Consider the following 15,924-nt stretch of genomic DNA (forward strand, 5'->3'; position numbering starts at 1 on the left):
CACGATGACGGCACCGACGACGAACTGCTACTTTATTGCTCGAGTATCGCCGCGCGAATGATAATACGTAAGAAAGGAATTTGAGCGTCTCGCCCCACTACAGTCTATTCTATTCTATTCAAGTGGCTTTGTATAAATGATAACAAGGCCTCGATACATAAACAATGTTTACGCGCTCCAATGTTTACGCCGCCAAGGCCAAATACCATGTTAGGTATTGTCCTAATTCGCTGCCGAAACATTTTACGTACTATAAAACATATATACGAAATATTAAATTATACAAGTAATTTAAATTATAGATCAATTATTTATTAAATTATTAATGTATCACGGAGCTTATCACGCGTTATATTAATTATTCGATTTTACGATTTGATGGTTTTATAGCACGTTCTTAATCCAAATTATATTTAGATCGTCGAAAAGTCAAATGCTATAGCATCGTGGACAAAATATATTTGACTCTATTTGTTGTTAAAAAAATAATTATTGTCCGTAAAAATTGCAACGAAATGATAATTTATAATTTGGTTTTCTATCACTTTAATTCTTATTCGATTAAATGAATAAATTACAAAATATGTGATTCGAGATTTATCATCCTGATATATGTATATTTGTAGTTACACATTATTGATAAATATTTATTATTTATTAATTATCCGTTTTTAAAGAAATGTAAAGTCGATACTCGAGAGTCTCGAAGTTTATTGTTGTCGCTTTTCCGCGATGTTGATTGGTTCTGTCATTGCATATTTTGACAGTTATATTGTGTATATATCGTTAAAAATGTTTAATGGAAAAGAATAAATGGCGCGCGCGAAGCGCGCGTTGTATTGTGCTAGTTATATTATAATAGCAATTAATTTCTCGATACTGATCGCGATTGCGTTTAAAAAAAAAAATTTGACGAATCGTCTTGCACGATTACTTTCCTGCTCGAATGATAACAGAATCGAGCGCGCCAATGTTTACACCGCGCTGCCAAGATGAATACCATATGTCACTGCTGAAATATTTTACGTACTATGACATATATATATATATATATATATATATATATATATATATATATATATACACTGCGATGCTGATTGGTTACCTCGACGCTGCGCTGTGTATTATTTTATATTAATAAAAGCCTGTCATAATTATCATAACTGTCATGAGCGACGCATTTGAGTTCATATATTAAGTGTTCGTGTAATTTTTATTTAATTTATTATTAAAAAACGGAGAACTAGAGAGTTAATGTGTGTAAACAATTTTATATACACAAGGTAAACGGCGCGTGCGTAACGCTAGTATCTTATTGTTAGTATTTTAAAATACAAAGAAAATATATTATATATACATGTATATTTTAATTAAAAAATGCTTTGTAACAATATTTCTGTTGTGTAAAACTATTTTACAAAATATGAAATAAACACATCCTATCGATCAAACTTATTTTATTCTTTTATTAATTTTACACTGTATATATTTTGATATTTGACAAATATATATATATATATATATATATATATATATATATACATATTAATGTTGTAAAATAATAGGTTTATTTCTACAATTATTTGCAATAAGACTTTTATGGAAAATAGATACATATATAGAATTAGAATGAAAATCATTAAGAAATTTTTACTATAAATATTGAAATATATTGTTATGTGTAATATTTAATAATAATACTTATATATGTGCAAACTTAAATATTTTACAAGTATCCATATATTAAAAATGGCCTATTGCTATTTGATTGCTGGCATGAGTGTTATCTTTTCGATTTTTCTCGGATGATTCGTCCTGGGAGTTTTCATCCAGTTCCCAGACAAACTGATCGTCAAATTTCTGTTCTTCGGTAACCCAACCGCACATAGTCGTACGTAGAAGTAAGCCTATTAATTAAATTATATATGTATATATACAGAGTAATTTATTTTAATTTTTCTAAGTAAATTTTTCCAAAACAACGCATTTTAGAAAACAATAATAAACGCAAAAGTTGCAGGAAAAAAAAGAGAGCATACACACAATAATATTTTTTAAAATTATTTTTAGCATCTTACATTGCATATTTCTCTTGCATTATGCATCGAAATAAATCAGTTCTTTTGCGTATTACAAAACATATTCGATAAAATAAATTAATAAAAAATTTATAAGATATAATCTGATGACTGATTATGTCAGCAGGCTATGTTGCAGTTCTGCTATCAGTCTGTCGACATATAAACGAAATTAATAGATTCTATATTAAATTTGTAATCTTTCTGCTGAGATAAATTTGTAGCAGACACTTGGTTAAATCTATTCGAACAGACTTGATTGATTGAGTAGTTCAAATTACACTTATTTATTAATAAAGGATAACTAACAATTTTTTCGTACGTGTTATATTATCAGGAGATGACAAAGCGTCATCAATGATATGTAAAAAAATTAATTCATTTTGATTTTTATAATACAAGAAAAATGTATATAATTTTTCAATTCTCTGACAATCAGTATAATCCAATATAGTTGCAGTAAAGAATTAAAACTGTTATAGATTTACGTAACAAAAAAAAAAAAAAAAAATTAATTTTTTCAGATTTTTCGTTTATCACAATGCATGACGTGGAGATCGATTGAAAGTACCAGTTATTAATCCAGATATAATGGAGATGCCAAGGGTGACCGCCAACGACAGTAGTTGATATATTGCTTGCTGATATGCTGTTCTATTAAATCCCGGTGATATGCCGTAATTGTCCCTCATCTCGCTAATCTTTATCTCCGAACTCGGCGCTCGCGCGGGAAATATCTATTCACCAATATAATTAAAAACTATAATTATAAAATACAATTTAACATTTAATAAAGAATATTTAGCAAAGAAATTATCGTTAGTTTCAAATAATTTGCCATTGAATCGCGAATATTTATATAAATATGCATATTCTTTAATAAAAAAAAAATTAATCCATAAATAAATTAATAACATAAAAGTTTGTTGTTAACGAAAAGATGAATCGAGGATAGTTATAGCATATTATATGATCTGTCTTACATATATAACAAATTTTTCTTTTTCATACTGTAATTTTTTAATATTTTTTTCTGTATTCTCCATATTTTCGATATCAATAACAATAGAGATATTGTAATGGTCAAATTAGATGAGATGTATTCGCTAAACTTTACTATTCCACATGTCAATGAGTAAATAGAAATTAATTACAAAAAGAAATCACTAAACATTGAATAAAGTTACGTACCTCATATAAAGCGTAACCGTAAGAAGCTTCTGAAGCCAAGCCTGCCATAAGCGCGCCGAAAATTGCAGCGAGAACGCCTGGCATCCCATGCAAATTATGTACCCCGCAAGTGTCATGTATGTGAAGTCGTCTTTGTATGATTGGCTGTAAAAGGCATTTAAAAAATTAATATATATAATGACATTCGAAATACTTAAAAACTGAAAAAAAAAAAATTAGAAAGAAGAAACGAAATGTGATATATAAAAGATTTATATCAGAAAAAAAAGATTTGAGATTCGTAATAGAAAATATCACACATACCATAGATATATAGACACAATATAAAATGTTATATATGACTGTGTATTTATTTGAGAGAGTATTTGTGCGCGTATATGTATATTTTAATATAATTATAATATATTTATATAAAAAGAAATCTATAAGATATATATATATTTTTAAAAACAAAGTTTCTAAAAGCATAATATCATTAATTAATTAATAAAAATGATTATTGATGATTATAATTACTGTAAGATATTTGTATCCCAGTACGCTAATTGCGCCGGATAAAGCGCCGATAACCAGAGCACCCACTGGTTCGCACATCATACCTGTGTCCATCGATAAAATTCAGATTAGAGAAAAACATGTTTAATTCCTAAAAGACAAGATAGCGTAATAAAAGATACTGCATTTGTTATTTGAACAAATGTTTTATAAATGCAAGTTTTATTATACAATTTTTTACCCAAAACCATTTGAATTTCTTATTAAAATATATGACATAAAAATATATGATATAAAAAGAACAAATAAAATAAATAATATATCATGTATTTATATATTAACTAAATATAATTTTCTAATCTAGCATATAATTGTGTTTATTAGACAATATGTGTATAATTAGACAAAAGGTAAATTAGATGATTCGTTGACAATCATCTCTAATCGATTCGTATACCTGCAGCTGTACCGATGGCTACACCGCCGGCCAAAGTCGAATTTTGCACATGCACCATGTTGAATTTTTCTTTGGAAACCAATGCGGATACGCCGAATGTGATTACACAGCTAGCAGATATCGATAGCAGAGTGTTAATTATAGCCCGTTGTTGATCATCTCCTTTCAATGCCGCACTGTTAAATGACGGCCAGAATAGCCATAAGAACACCGTGCCTAAAAAATAATTATCGACTATTAAAAGTATTGAAATAAGATAATATGAATGAAAAATGAAAACTTAATATTTTATTAGAGTTATTTCACAGTTTTGCATGAGGAAGAAATATGTCAAACTAAAGTAAATTAATTCAATTTTTGGCTATCCTATTCTTATAATTTTTTACACCAAATATTGCGAAGAATCGATTTATATAAAAAAATTAGGATGGTTCTATTTAAAAAAAATTGATTCGTATAAATGTAGTGATGAGATATGAAGTGAGATGATGATGACAGCGTATCTAGCTTGTTCCCTACATGCCCCATAATTATTATTTGAACAATTATTTCCCAACACCCATTGTTTATAAATTATTCAGGTGTATTATTTTATTTCGGACACTCTGTATTCATATAGAAAGATTAAATAGGACGTACCGATCATGGCGAATATATCTGATTGATAAGACGATCCTTCAAGTTCATGTTCTTTTGGTCGTTCCTTCAGTCCAAATACAAAACTGACAGCTAATCCAAAATATGCGCCAAACACGTGAACAAACATGCTATCACCAGCATCGACAACCTATAAAATATATATATATATATATATATATATATATTATATATTACATTTTATATATATATATAAAATATATATTTTTCCTTTAAAGCAACTATATGTTTTCTTTATATCGATTGAGTCCTTTCATTATTTTTTAAAAAGTGTTAAGATAAGAAAATCTAAAAATTGAATAATGTACGAGATATTTCATAGTTAATGTAAAATTAAAGTATAAGATATCTCATAAATTATTAAATTTTTGCCCATTTTTTATAACTTTTTACGCCAAATATTGCGAGAAATTGATTTATATAAACAAGTTAAAATCGTTCCATTTTAAAGAGAATTAACTTGAATTCTTAATAGTATTTAACATTTACATAAATACTATTATTTACTTTTTTAGGATAAATTATATTTTTATCAAAAAAAAGAACATTATATTAATAAAAGCGAGAAACAATATCTCAACAAAGAATGGTATATGGTATGTTATTCTAAATAGTTGCAAATGGCATTAAAAATCAACTTACCATAAATAAATGCTCGCCTATGTACATGTTAATGGTATACATAATCAATTCCACTATTCCCATAAATATCAATTGCATGTAGGTAACCTTACCCAGGATTGCACCCATAGAAATAAGAGGCGCAGCAACAGCGACGTCGGCATTAAGAAGGCTGAAAAATTTTGCATGAAGAAAAAAATATGATAAAGAAATGTTTAATAACAATTGCATTATTAACATTAATGATCAATATTATAAATTAATAAAAATATTTTATTTTTTTATATTTGTAAGAAAAACTTAATCGAAATATTTCACCTCTTTATATTTATCTTATCTCTACCTACTATATTTTATTTTACTTAAATATTTGACATAGATTAAAATAATATAAATACTGACCTTTCTAAAGAGAGATGAGCTTTGTTACCCAATTTCACTTGCGTCACACCGTTGCAAATTAGAGCCACTTGAACCAGTATTGCACCAACAAGGAAGGTCAGGCCTACAGCGCTCTGACTGTATCGCTTGAGGAATGTCATTAGAAAGCCGAAGCCGATCCAAATCATCACGTGGACATCTTGATACACTGTATTAATTTAGCAAGTTTAAATAAGAACAAATACAGAAAGAGCTTTTTATAAACGTATATTTTATGTAATTAGCGTATTATGTTTGCTTGTTTTATGTTTATTTTGTTTCATAATCATAAGCTATACTAAATCTTAACGGCATACTGTTTGCAATTATTACAATTATTTAGCGGTAAAATGACAAAGAATATATTTATGATTACAGATCGATTCATCGATTTGCGCATTCTCACTGCAAATGGGTTAAAAGATACGAAAAATATATACTTGGGCATTGCTAATTTATATTTTTTCTTAAAAACATCTACAAGAGCTCTTTTTACTCTAAATAATTTCTCTCATTTATTTTATACATAAAAATATTGAGGTAAAATAATCGAAAGATGAATAATTTACGAGAAATTTTACAGCTTATATAAAATTATGTCAAATTAAAGAATCGACTTATATCAAAATTGATTAAGAGAGATTAATTAGAGAGAGCTGATGGCAGGAATGATGGAATGGTGATGACATAATATCCAGCCCCCTATATATATCCCACAATTTTTATTTAAAAAATTATTTCCGAACACGTATTGTTTACGATTTATTTAAATGTATTATTTTATTTCTTAGACTTCGTAGACATCTTCACACTATTTTTTTTCTTCATATTATTAATTTTTCGACATAGTCGCCTTTTAAACTTAATCCTTTTCTTACAGGCCCTTTTTGAAAAAAAGATTTCAGACTTACATGTGTACGTGACCGGCAGAAAATTCGATTCTCCATTTAAATAAGGTGCGATGCTATTCTGCCGTTTGCTGGCATCCGCCTCTGGGGCGTAATCGTATATAGATAAAAAAGCGCACAGTAAAAAGCCCTCGATAAACAACAGTATAATTGCTTGCGTTATGCCATCGTATTGCCTCGTGTCAAATATGCTGGTCCCACACCAACAAAACATTATGTACAAAACAAACGTATTATGCGTCGTACTGTGTAGGAAATATGCTCGATCAATGTAATTTCTCCAAGATTATTGTTGTTTTCAAAGTTTATGATGATTCTTTTTATGCATATACTCTTGAGTATTTGATTTGTCGTGTATTTTAGTTTGAATGTAACATTAATTTCCGGGCATTAATGCAATAAACTTAATGTAAAATTGCCCGATCCAAGATGGAGAAAATATTTCATCTTACAACAAATTTAACCATTTAATTATGTAGATTAAATTGACAAGAAAACTTCGCCAAAATTTTGATTTTGATGAAACTACAATGTAATATATATTATACACGTACATAGGTGAATAAATTTAGGAATTTTTAATTAATGCCAAAATTATTACAATATTAATTTGTATAATATATATAATTGTATATAAATATGTATATAATTTGTTTAAAAAATTGTAAACTACATAATAAAAGTATCTTAAATTTATAATATTATAATGCGACAGATGTTTTTTTTATATACGAGATGCAAAAAATAAGTTTGAAAAGAAATATGTATTTCTTTTTAATCATTTATATGTAGTTTATTAATGTAATTAAATAGAAATGTATTTTTGCAATAAAACTTTAGAGGGATAAATAAATAAATTTAGAAATTTTCAGCTGCTACTCATTTTTTACAAAAACCTTTTAAAAAATTTTTTTCGACAAGAACTTAATTTTATTCATATTTAAAACAGAATTCAATTTGCAAATTTCTTGCATTAATCTAATAATTAAAACACACAAACTTTATTTAAAATAATTATAATGAATTATAATTTTTTATTCTAAACTAAACGAAGATCACACGTGGCTGAATTTATACCGAGTTTACGAAAAAATTCAGTTAACTTCCGAAATTAAACTGTTGATCGAAACAGTAATATTCGCCGAGAAACGCGAAGATGAACTGTCTCTGATGACTAACACGCGTGAATCTTTTAAATGCATGATACCGATCAGCGATCTCAAAATAAGAAAAGGTCAAGACATTGGGAGACAGCTCTGTCATTCATGTATATTAGCATGTTCTCTTTACCTCTATATTTCTTTTGTGCGATTGACGTATATATTGGTATCTGAAATGGACATGTAAAAATATCCATTACGTTGAGTCATGTAAAAAGTTACAAGCATATCTCTCTGGAATTTTTTTTTTTTTTTTTTTTTTTATTAACAATTAAACATATGAAAGGGTCCCTTTTCGATTTTGATGCGCTTTGGATATGTTATTCAGCAGCTCAAAATAAGAGACGTATTTCTTTATAAGTGCTTTCTTATTTATGAATTGAAACAAAATAACCCCTCGAAGATTAACTCTATATATCGTATATATAATATGAAATGCATAGATATAAAGAATATTAAGAGCCATGTATCTTTTGTCCAAAGACTTTTTAATTTCATCGAAATTATGAGATATATAAAAAAAATGTTTCAGACAAAAGATATATAGCTTCTAATATACTTTATATCTATGCATTTCAATTTTTGGAAATGTGATGTTTTTCAAAATACTCTACACGGCTAATTTTACAAATTTTGAATTTTTATAAACATAAAAATTAAAAAGTGTTTAATATATATATTGGATTTATTCATATATGATAATATTATTGGACTTTTCAAAATCATATTTTTGAGAAATTGTACATCGTAAATGGGCCGCGATTGTATTGTGTAGTATTTGACAATACATAGCTTGTACTATACCATATTTCATATTACCAAGCAACAATATAGATGCTTCTGATTGCATATATACATAATGTAACAAGGACAGATATGCCTTCTCGCATGAACTTGTATGCATATCAGGGCATATCCGACACGCGTGCTCCATCACTAAATATTCGCACATTACGTATGATTGTTAATTATGCAAAAAAAAAAAAAAACACGGCAATACCTTTGCTCTGCAGAAGCACGTGACTAACAATTTGTAGTTTAATGTATCCGCGTTTGACATATGTCAAAAAAAGCGAAATTAAAAGATTAAAAGATAAGCAATAAATTCATTAACTAATATGCTTATTAATTAATAATATTGACTTTTTTTATATATATTTAATATTATATAAAAAAATAAATACTTTTATATATATATATATAAAAACCTTAACATTTTATATAAAAATATTTATATACATAAATATTTTTCTAAAAAAAAAACAACCATTAATTATATAAAAAAAATTTACGTATGCAACAAATAAAAATTTAAACAATAAAAAATTATTAAGCGAATTATTAAATAATTATAATTGCTATTTAAAAATAAATATGAAATCACAATGTATAAATAATCAATTGGTTATTATCAATTGGTGTATTATTAATTTATAATTAAAATAATTAAAGATTTTTAATAAGTAATTAAATGATTGAATTTTGATATACTTACTCGGATAAATACGCAATGAATCTTCGTGCAGTTTCTTCGTTTGCTTATTTTTGTCGGTGATACCTGCAAGTTTAATTAATATTTATTTCGGATATAACAATAGTATATTAAGATTGATTGATATTTCAAAGTCTGTTAATTTGTAACAACTGCATTCTTTACTTTGCAATTAGTAACGCTAGCTAGATTATGCGCCTATTTACGATTTATTTATAATTTGTGTGAATACAGTAAATTAAAGATTTATTAAATTCGACCAATCTGATTTTTTTGTATTACAAATGAACGAATCGCAAATCATACATTGTAAGTAGCGAATATGCATAGTCTGACACTACATTAATAGTAATAATATATATATATATAAAACTCGGTTCTTTTAGAAAATTAAATTATTTTTTGGATACGGCATACTCTGCTCGATATTTGCTGCCATATCAACAAATAATGCTCGATTTTTATTGCATTTTTGCTTTCACGCTATGCCAGCAGTTTATATTTTTAGGAAGTAAACAATTACGAATGTAATGGATAGAAATCTGGTGTAAGGTCATTATTGGATCTGTTGTCATACTGCCGGTATTTTGCCTTTTTATCTGAGATATAATTGCGTTTATTGAAATTAAAAGCTTTCATAAATACCGATTTACGTTATTATTCTATTTAAATTTTAAATAACTAGAAGCTGCAGACTCTGTTCGGTTTTTTCCATCAATCTCTTATCAAATAATGCGAACAGGTTCTCTCTGCCGACAGATTAAAAGCCTAATAAGGATGACTGATGGCAATTTGCTAGCTACTTCTGAGTATAGCTTGCCAATCTGCTGGCACATTTTGCTTATTGGCTAAGCTACACGTGTGTATATATATGTGTATTGTACACTAACCAGTATGATTTTTCAACAAATTATAATTTGCCTCCGGGCCATACGTCATCATTGATCCAATTAACACGATTAAGATAATCTCGATTAGAAATAGCATCAGCACTTGTTGCTTCTCGGTGACCGATGAATACATTGTCTGCAAAAAGCAAAGATTTATTTGGATTGCTCTCAAAACAATTACATTGCTACACTTTAACAGAGACAAAGATAATAAATTGGAGAGATAATTACGCGTATCAATAAAAATAAATAGTAACATAATATCGTATATATTCGTCTGATAGACTACTCTTATCCGATATCCGCTTTCCGATAAAACTAACAATAAGTTAACCAAAAACTATTTCTTTAAACAATAATTCTTACTAATATCGAGATTTTCAAGACCTCTTATTCTCAAAAAACGCAACCCAATTTGCAAAAGATTTCTACTAAAATTTTGTATATATAGGATGTTCTACTTTCGTACAATACTTTAATAAAGTATTCTAGAGATAGAATAAAGTCAAAAATCCTAACACCAAAATTTTTATTCTGCAATAATTTTTTAATTATAAATTTAAACAATCAAAGTTTGCCAATATTATTCCGTAGAACTCGCGTGCTCAGATTCATAATTAAACTTACACGCGTACCGATCTGTCATCTGTTACTGATCTTTATAAATCAGATGATAAATTTTTACTGCACAGCTAATTTTTTTTTTTTTTTTTTTTCATATGTGTAGGTATGGCGGTCAGCGACCGCCATAATAAAAGCGCGAATAAAATTCTACGACTAACAATAAACGTCTAACAATAAACAAATTTAATAGTAATTGAAACAAAAGCTTAAAATAAACGAAGTTTTAACATTTACATAAGTATATCTCAAAAACTATAGTAGACAATCAAAACTTACCAGAAGTAAGCAAATCTTCCCCTTTACAATATATATCAAGATTAAAATCCTAGGAAAGGTATTCGTTAATGTAAATAGTAGCTGTATATAAGCTTTATGTCATTTTGTATTCCGTCACTATATGATAAATTTTTAACATTGAAAACTGTTACTTTTAAGCGCTCAGAATCTTTTTATATGAAGTAATAATTTCAATTTTTTTCATATTCTAGACTCGCATTCTATACTTATTACCTTCTATAATATCATCAAGTTTTATATAACTTGATTAGGAAGTCGATATTTATTAAAATGATAACATCTTTTCAAATAAAATTTAAGAATGTTCCGTTAATGTTAAAATTGCGCAAGCTAAATTAATAGAGAGGATATCATTCTAAAGCCCGCGTAAAGTAAAATTTTAATTTCACGCGCAAGCTGTCACTTTTCTTACCTTTTATATAACTATTTTCAGCAAAGAAATAAGATGATATACAGAGAATTTACTTCTAATTCTTCAGGTTGCCTTTTATTAATGGTATTTATATAAGATGATATATATACTATATATAATTATCATCTCTTCGATACAATTAATATTATATTACTTGTATCGATATAGAGTTTTACAGATCTAGCTCAAACACACATACACAGATCACGCGCGGCAAGAAATCATATGATTTCGCAAGCAGAATTACGATCTAACTACGAGGATGAACGAAATAGCATTGTCGATATGAGGAGAATCGTTCAATGCCAGCATACAGATGACACGCGATCGATTTGTTCTGCTCAAGGAAATACATGGTCAACATGTACCGATATAATTAGACCGTCCACAAAACGAGACAAACAAGTCGCAATTTGTAGTAGAACGAATTTGTAGTAGCACGATATTCAACGATGTGTAGTGTAAAATCTATGTAACATGGATATATAAAAATATTCTATTAAATTGCATACAAATTTTAATAATATTAGCAAATATTGGTAATTAATAAGGATATACTATCATCGTCGAAACGTATTGTATTTTTGATATATTATCAGCTTATTAATATTAATATATAAATACGGAGAAGAAAGTCATTATATATACAAATAATTATTGATTGTTGGATTATGTCAGAAACCAATGCCACAATCAGAAACTATTTTATTCCATTTACAGCTATCCTACATTCATTTATGACTTCTCCTCGTACATAATACATTATATATACAATAATACATATACATATACATTATATGTATAGATATTTTATTATTGTGTTTACGTTGCTACTCCATATCGCTTAATATACATTTTTTTAATTATACTAGATAACAGTTTCTATATTTATTTTTAAAACTATTAAACGAAAGTATTATATATTTAATTTTTATATTTTTATTTATATATTTAACTTATTTCTATACATTTTTTTTTAATTCTAGAAAGTAATATATATATATATATATATATGTAATATTTTTTAATTAATTAATTAAAGTTAAAAGAAATATTCTGGAGAAGAAAAAATATAAAAAAATTAGTATAATAAAAATGTCAAGTTCTGATCAAAACAAAAGAAATCGAGTTGGAGGTAAATTGTGAAGACAGAAATGAGAGATAACAAGTTTGTGATGGTATATCGCAACAGTTTAGCAAGCTCTTATATTAGGGGGTAGGCGTATTCCTATATTAGGTTTTAATCAGTTAGGGATGAAATTTTAGGGACGGGGCGTGACAGTCTGCTGCTCTACCGGTCACACCTCTTCCTGAAAGCCCTTCAACCTACGCGATCGTGTTATGAATGTCTGCATGTCTCTGTAAATCTCAGGCACAAAATCGAATAATACGTATGATTTAGCCATTAAAATTTAAACGCTTAAACCTCAAATTCAAATTTACGTTAATATCTATAACAGAATACTATAACAGAACAGTAAATAACAGAATAGTAAATATCTAATATCAAACTGATTCAGAAAAAGTATTGGTATTAAATGCATAGAGAGATTTTTGTTACATATACAATAGCCTCTGCATTGTAATTATGGAAAAATATATTAATTAAATTAAATTAAATTATTATTAGAGGAATTTTTTAAATCTTTATTTCTATGATATGGAAATAATTTTCTTAACAATAATATCTCGAAATAAGTCATCAAGTCCTATGATTTCAATTTCAAAACAATGTTACAAAATTAATGATTATATTGTTTAAATGTGATAAGATTGTCAAAAGTTATACTTTTTTAATAATTTATAATTTTGATTTCTGTCACTTCGATTCTTGATTATTTAACATATAAAAGATTACTAATTATTAATTATATCAATTATTTCTCGATACTTATCGCGATCGCGTTTAGGAAAGGAATTTGACAGAGCATCTCGCACTATTACATTATTGTCCAAATTTCACTGTACGAATAATAACAAAGCCATGCCATAACACGTGAACAATAGAATGCAATGCGCCAAACACAATACGCCGATTATTACGTTATTAATAATTTGTTGTCGAAATATTTTATGTATTATGTTATATACATATATGTATACATAGAATATTGAATTATACAAATATTTTAAATTGCAGATTAATTATTTATTAAATGATTGATCACGAAGCTTTTGTAATGCTTAATCCTACGATTCGATTGTTTAATTGTGCGTTCTCATTCCGAATTATATTTAAATAATTGAAAAATGTATATGTGTGTATCGTGCGAGATAAAGCATCAAAACAAGAACTATATTTAATTCTAGGTATTATTAAAGAAATAATTATTTTATTTGCAAAGATCTCAACAAAATGATAATTTGATATTATTTATAGAACTTAGTTAATCATATGTTAAAAACGTGACGGTATAAACCAGACAATCATAAGATCATGAAAAATTTAATTAATGATGAAAACTCTATAAAATGAAAAAATACGATTATATATATAATTATCATTATTATTAATATAATAATAATAAATTAAAAAATAAACAAAATATAATAATTTTATTCTCTCAAGCTTCTCTCTGTTTCACTTACCATATCTAGCATTTCATGCATTTATAGTTTATGAAATTCGAGAAATAAATATAAAATTAGGCATAATTCAATTATATATTCATAAATAATAAACATAAAAAAAATAAACATAAATAAAGATATAAATATATAAATAATAATTAAAAATTATATATAGACATTTCATTTGTCATTTATTATATAAATAAAGAAGAGAAAAGACATAAAATAATAAGAACATATATTTTATTAAGCTTATATCATTTTATCTTTAAGTTATTGAAATAAACACTAAAAATTGATAAAGAAGAATATAAAGAAATATTTGGAGGAATTATAGAATGATTTTATTTTAACCTGCAGATATTGAAAATGTTATTCATAATAATTTACAACTCACGATATAATTATACTTCTTGTTATTATCAATAGACTACGTATGCAGGTTCGTTAGATTTATAATTTATAATAAGTCACAACTAGTTAGAACCTGCACAAATTCCAAATGTTAACATACTTTTTATGTTATCAAATGACGACAAGAACGATTAGAGACATCAAGTGGATCAGCATGTGCAAAGTGTTCGAAAAACAGAGGTTCCCTAAACTGATTTTCATCATCCAAGAAATATATTGGTTCTCCATAATATGTACCAACTTCCCATCCCTCGACATTCTTCATTAATTCTGCTTCCTCATCTCGATTGCGTCTCATTTGTCTCAAGACACTATACAAAAAGAAAGAAATTATTAAGCGTCAAAGAATTCATGGGCATCTAATTAATATCTAATTGCTAATTGGATCAAAAGTACACATGGGCCCGTATTATAGTTACACATGGTTCACATTCTTATATTTAAGACTATCTTAAGTCTCAGATCTCAGATCATCTTAAGATTCCATCTAGCCAATGAAATAGCCATATGATATTTTCAGACCTTATTTAAAAGGATCTTAAATATAAGGATGGATTATATAATACACATATGGCATCCTTACGCTCTATCTCGTTCCGCTATCAGTGCCGGCCATATAGCCAGACGTGCACTTCTCATCTCAATCTGATTCCGTTTAACCAACTTATAATTCAGATAGTGGGTGTAGGCTCCGATGGCTGTGGTAGCCAAGAAAATCGCCAACGTGCTCCTCGCTGCAAAATTGTAATGAAAACATTATTATGTAACATTATAGGCCACTGTTAAGTACCCAATAAAAAAAATTGTATTGTAAATATAAAATTGTATTGATATAGGTGATAAATCTATCGTGCTTTACTTCCGAGAACGGTGCGAATTTTAACCCGATCCGTTTGTATAGGATTGTAGCCTCCTTTCGGTGGTAGATCCTGCATCCTTTTGCCCGCCGTAGCTGCGTCCATTCTGCGTCAGTATTTTCTCCTGCGGCGATGTTACTCGAATTAGAATATCACTTAATTATATCTTACGCGTAAAAGGAGCTCGAAAATATTATTCGTCCATTATAGGTCACACTTGTTACTCGTTGTCCGTCTCCGTAGTAAAGAGATAGAACTCCAATACGATACTAATCATAATATATATATATATATATATATATATATATATATATATACTTAATACATAATGTTGATACACATCGAAATAATGAATGCCGTCTAAAAAATGCGATAAACGA

General features: G+C 27.4%; 2 protein-coding genes across 4 annotated transcripts; both read right to left on the reverse strand.

Moving 5' to 3' along the window:
- Positions 1-1,512: 1,512 nt before the first annotated feature.
- Rh50 (Rhesus blood group-associated glycoprotein Rh50) lies at positions 1,513-13,341 on the reverse strand. 3 transcript variants are annotated; one of them, XM_070313443.1, is made up of 11 exons: positions 11,703-13,341; positions 10,370-10,505; positions 9,483-9,545; positions 5,902-6,088; positions 5,521-5,671; positions 4,861-5,008; positions 4,222-4,437; positions 3,786-3,868; positions 3,270-3,413; positions 2,650-2,815; positions 1,535-1,907 (listed from the first exon to the last, which is right to left on the reverse strand). In XM_070313443.1, exons 2-11 carry the CDS (start codon positions 10,500-10,502, stop codon positions 1,744-1,746), a joined length of 1,455 nt encoding a protein of 484 aa, XP_070169544.1. In that variant the 5' UTR covers positions 10,503-10,505; positions 11,703-13,341; the 3' UTR covers positions 1,535-1,743. The 3 variants fall into 3 exon arrangements, with proteins under 3 accessions (XP_070169543.1, XP_070169544.1, XP_070169548.1); XM_070313447.1 differs by lacking the exon at positions 11,703-13,341 and adding an exon at positions 11,270-11,310; XM_070313442.1 differs by lacking the exons at positions 9,483-9,545; positions 10,370-10,505; positions 11,703-13,341 and adding an exon at positions 6,831-7,235 and having other exon boundaries at positions 1,513-1,907.
- Positions 13,342-14,447: 1,106 nt separating this feature from the next.
- Positions 14,448-15,814, reverse strand: Nd-b16.6 (NADH dehydrogenase (ubiquinone) B16.6 subunit). Its single transcript, XM_070313452.1, has 3 exons — positions 15,547-15,814; positions 15,271-15,421; positions 14,448-14,998 (listed from the first exon to the last, which is right to left on the reverse strand). The coding sequence occupies exons 1-3, from the start codon at positions 15,647-15,649 to the stop codon at positions 14,791-14,793; spliced, it is 462 nt and encodes a 153-aa protein (XP_070169553.1). The 5' UTR covers positions 15,650-15,814; the 3' UTR covers positions 14,448-14,790.
- Positions 15,815-15,924: the final 110 nt, after the last annotated feature.

The sequence above is a fragment of the Polyergus mexicanus genome, unplaced genomic scaffold (genome assembly GCF_030449975.1).
Source record: "Polyergus mexicanus isolate NDT 795.1 unplaced genomic scaffold, iyPolMexi1.0 SCAF_2, whole genome shotgun sequence".
Lineage (NCBI taxonomy): Eukaryota > Metazoa > Arthropoda > Insecta > Hymenoptera > Formicidae > Polyergus > Polyergus mexicanus.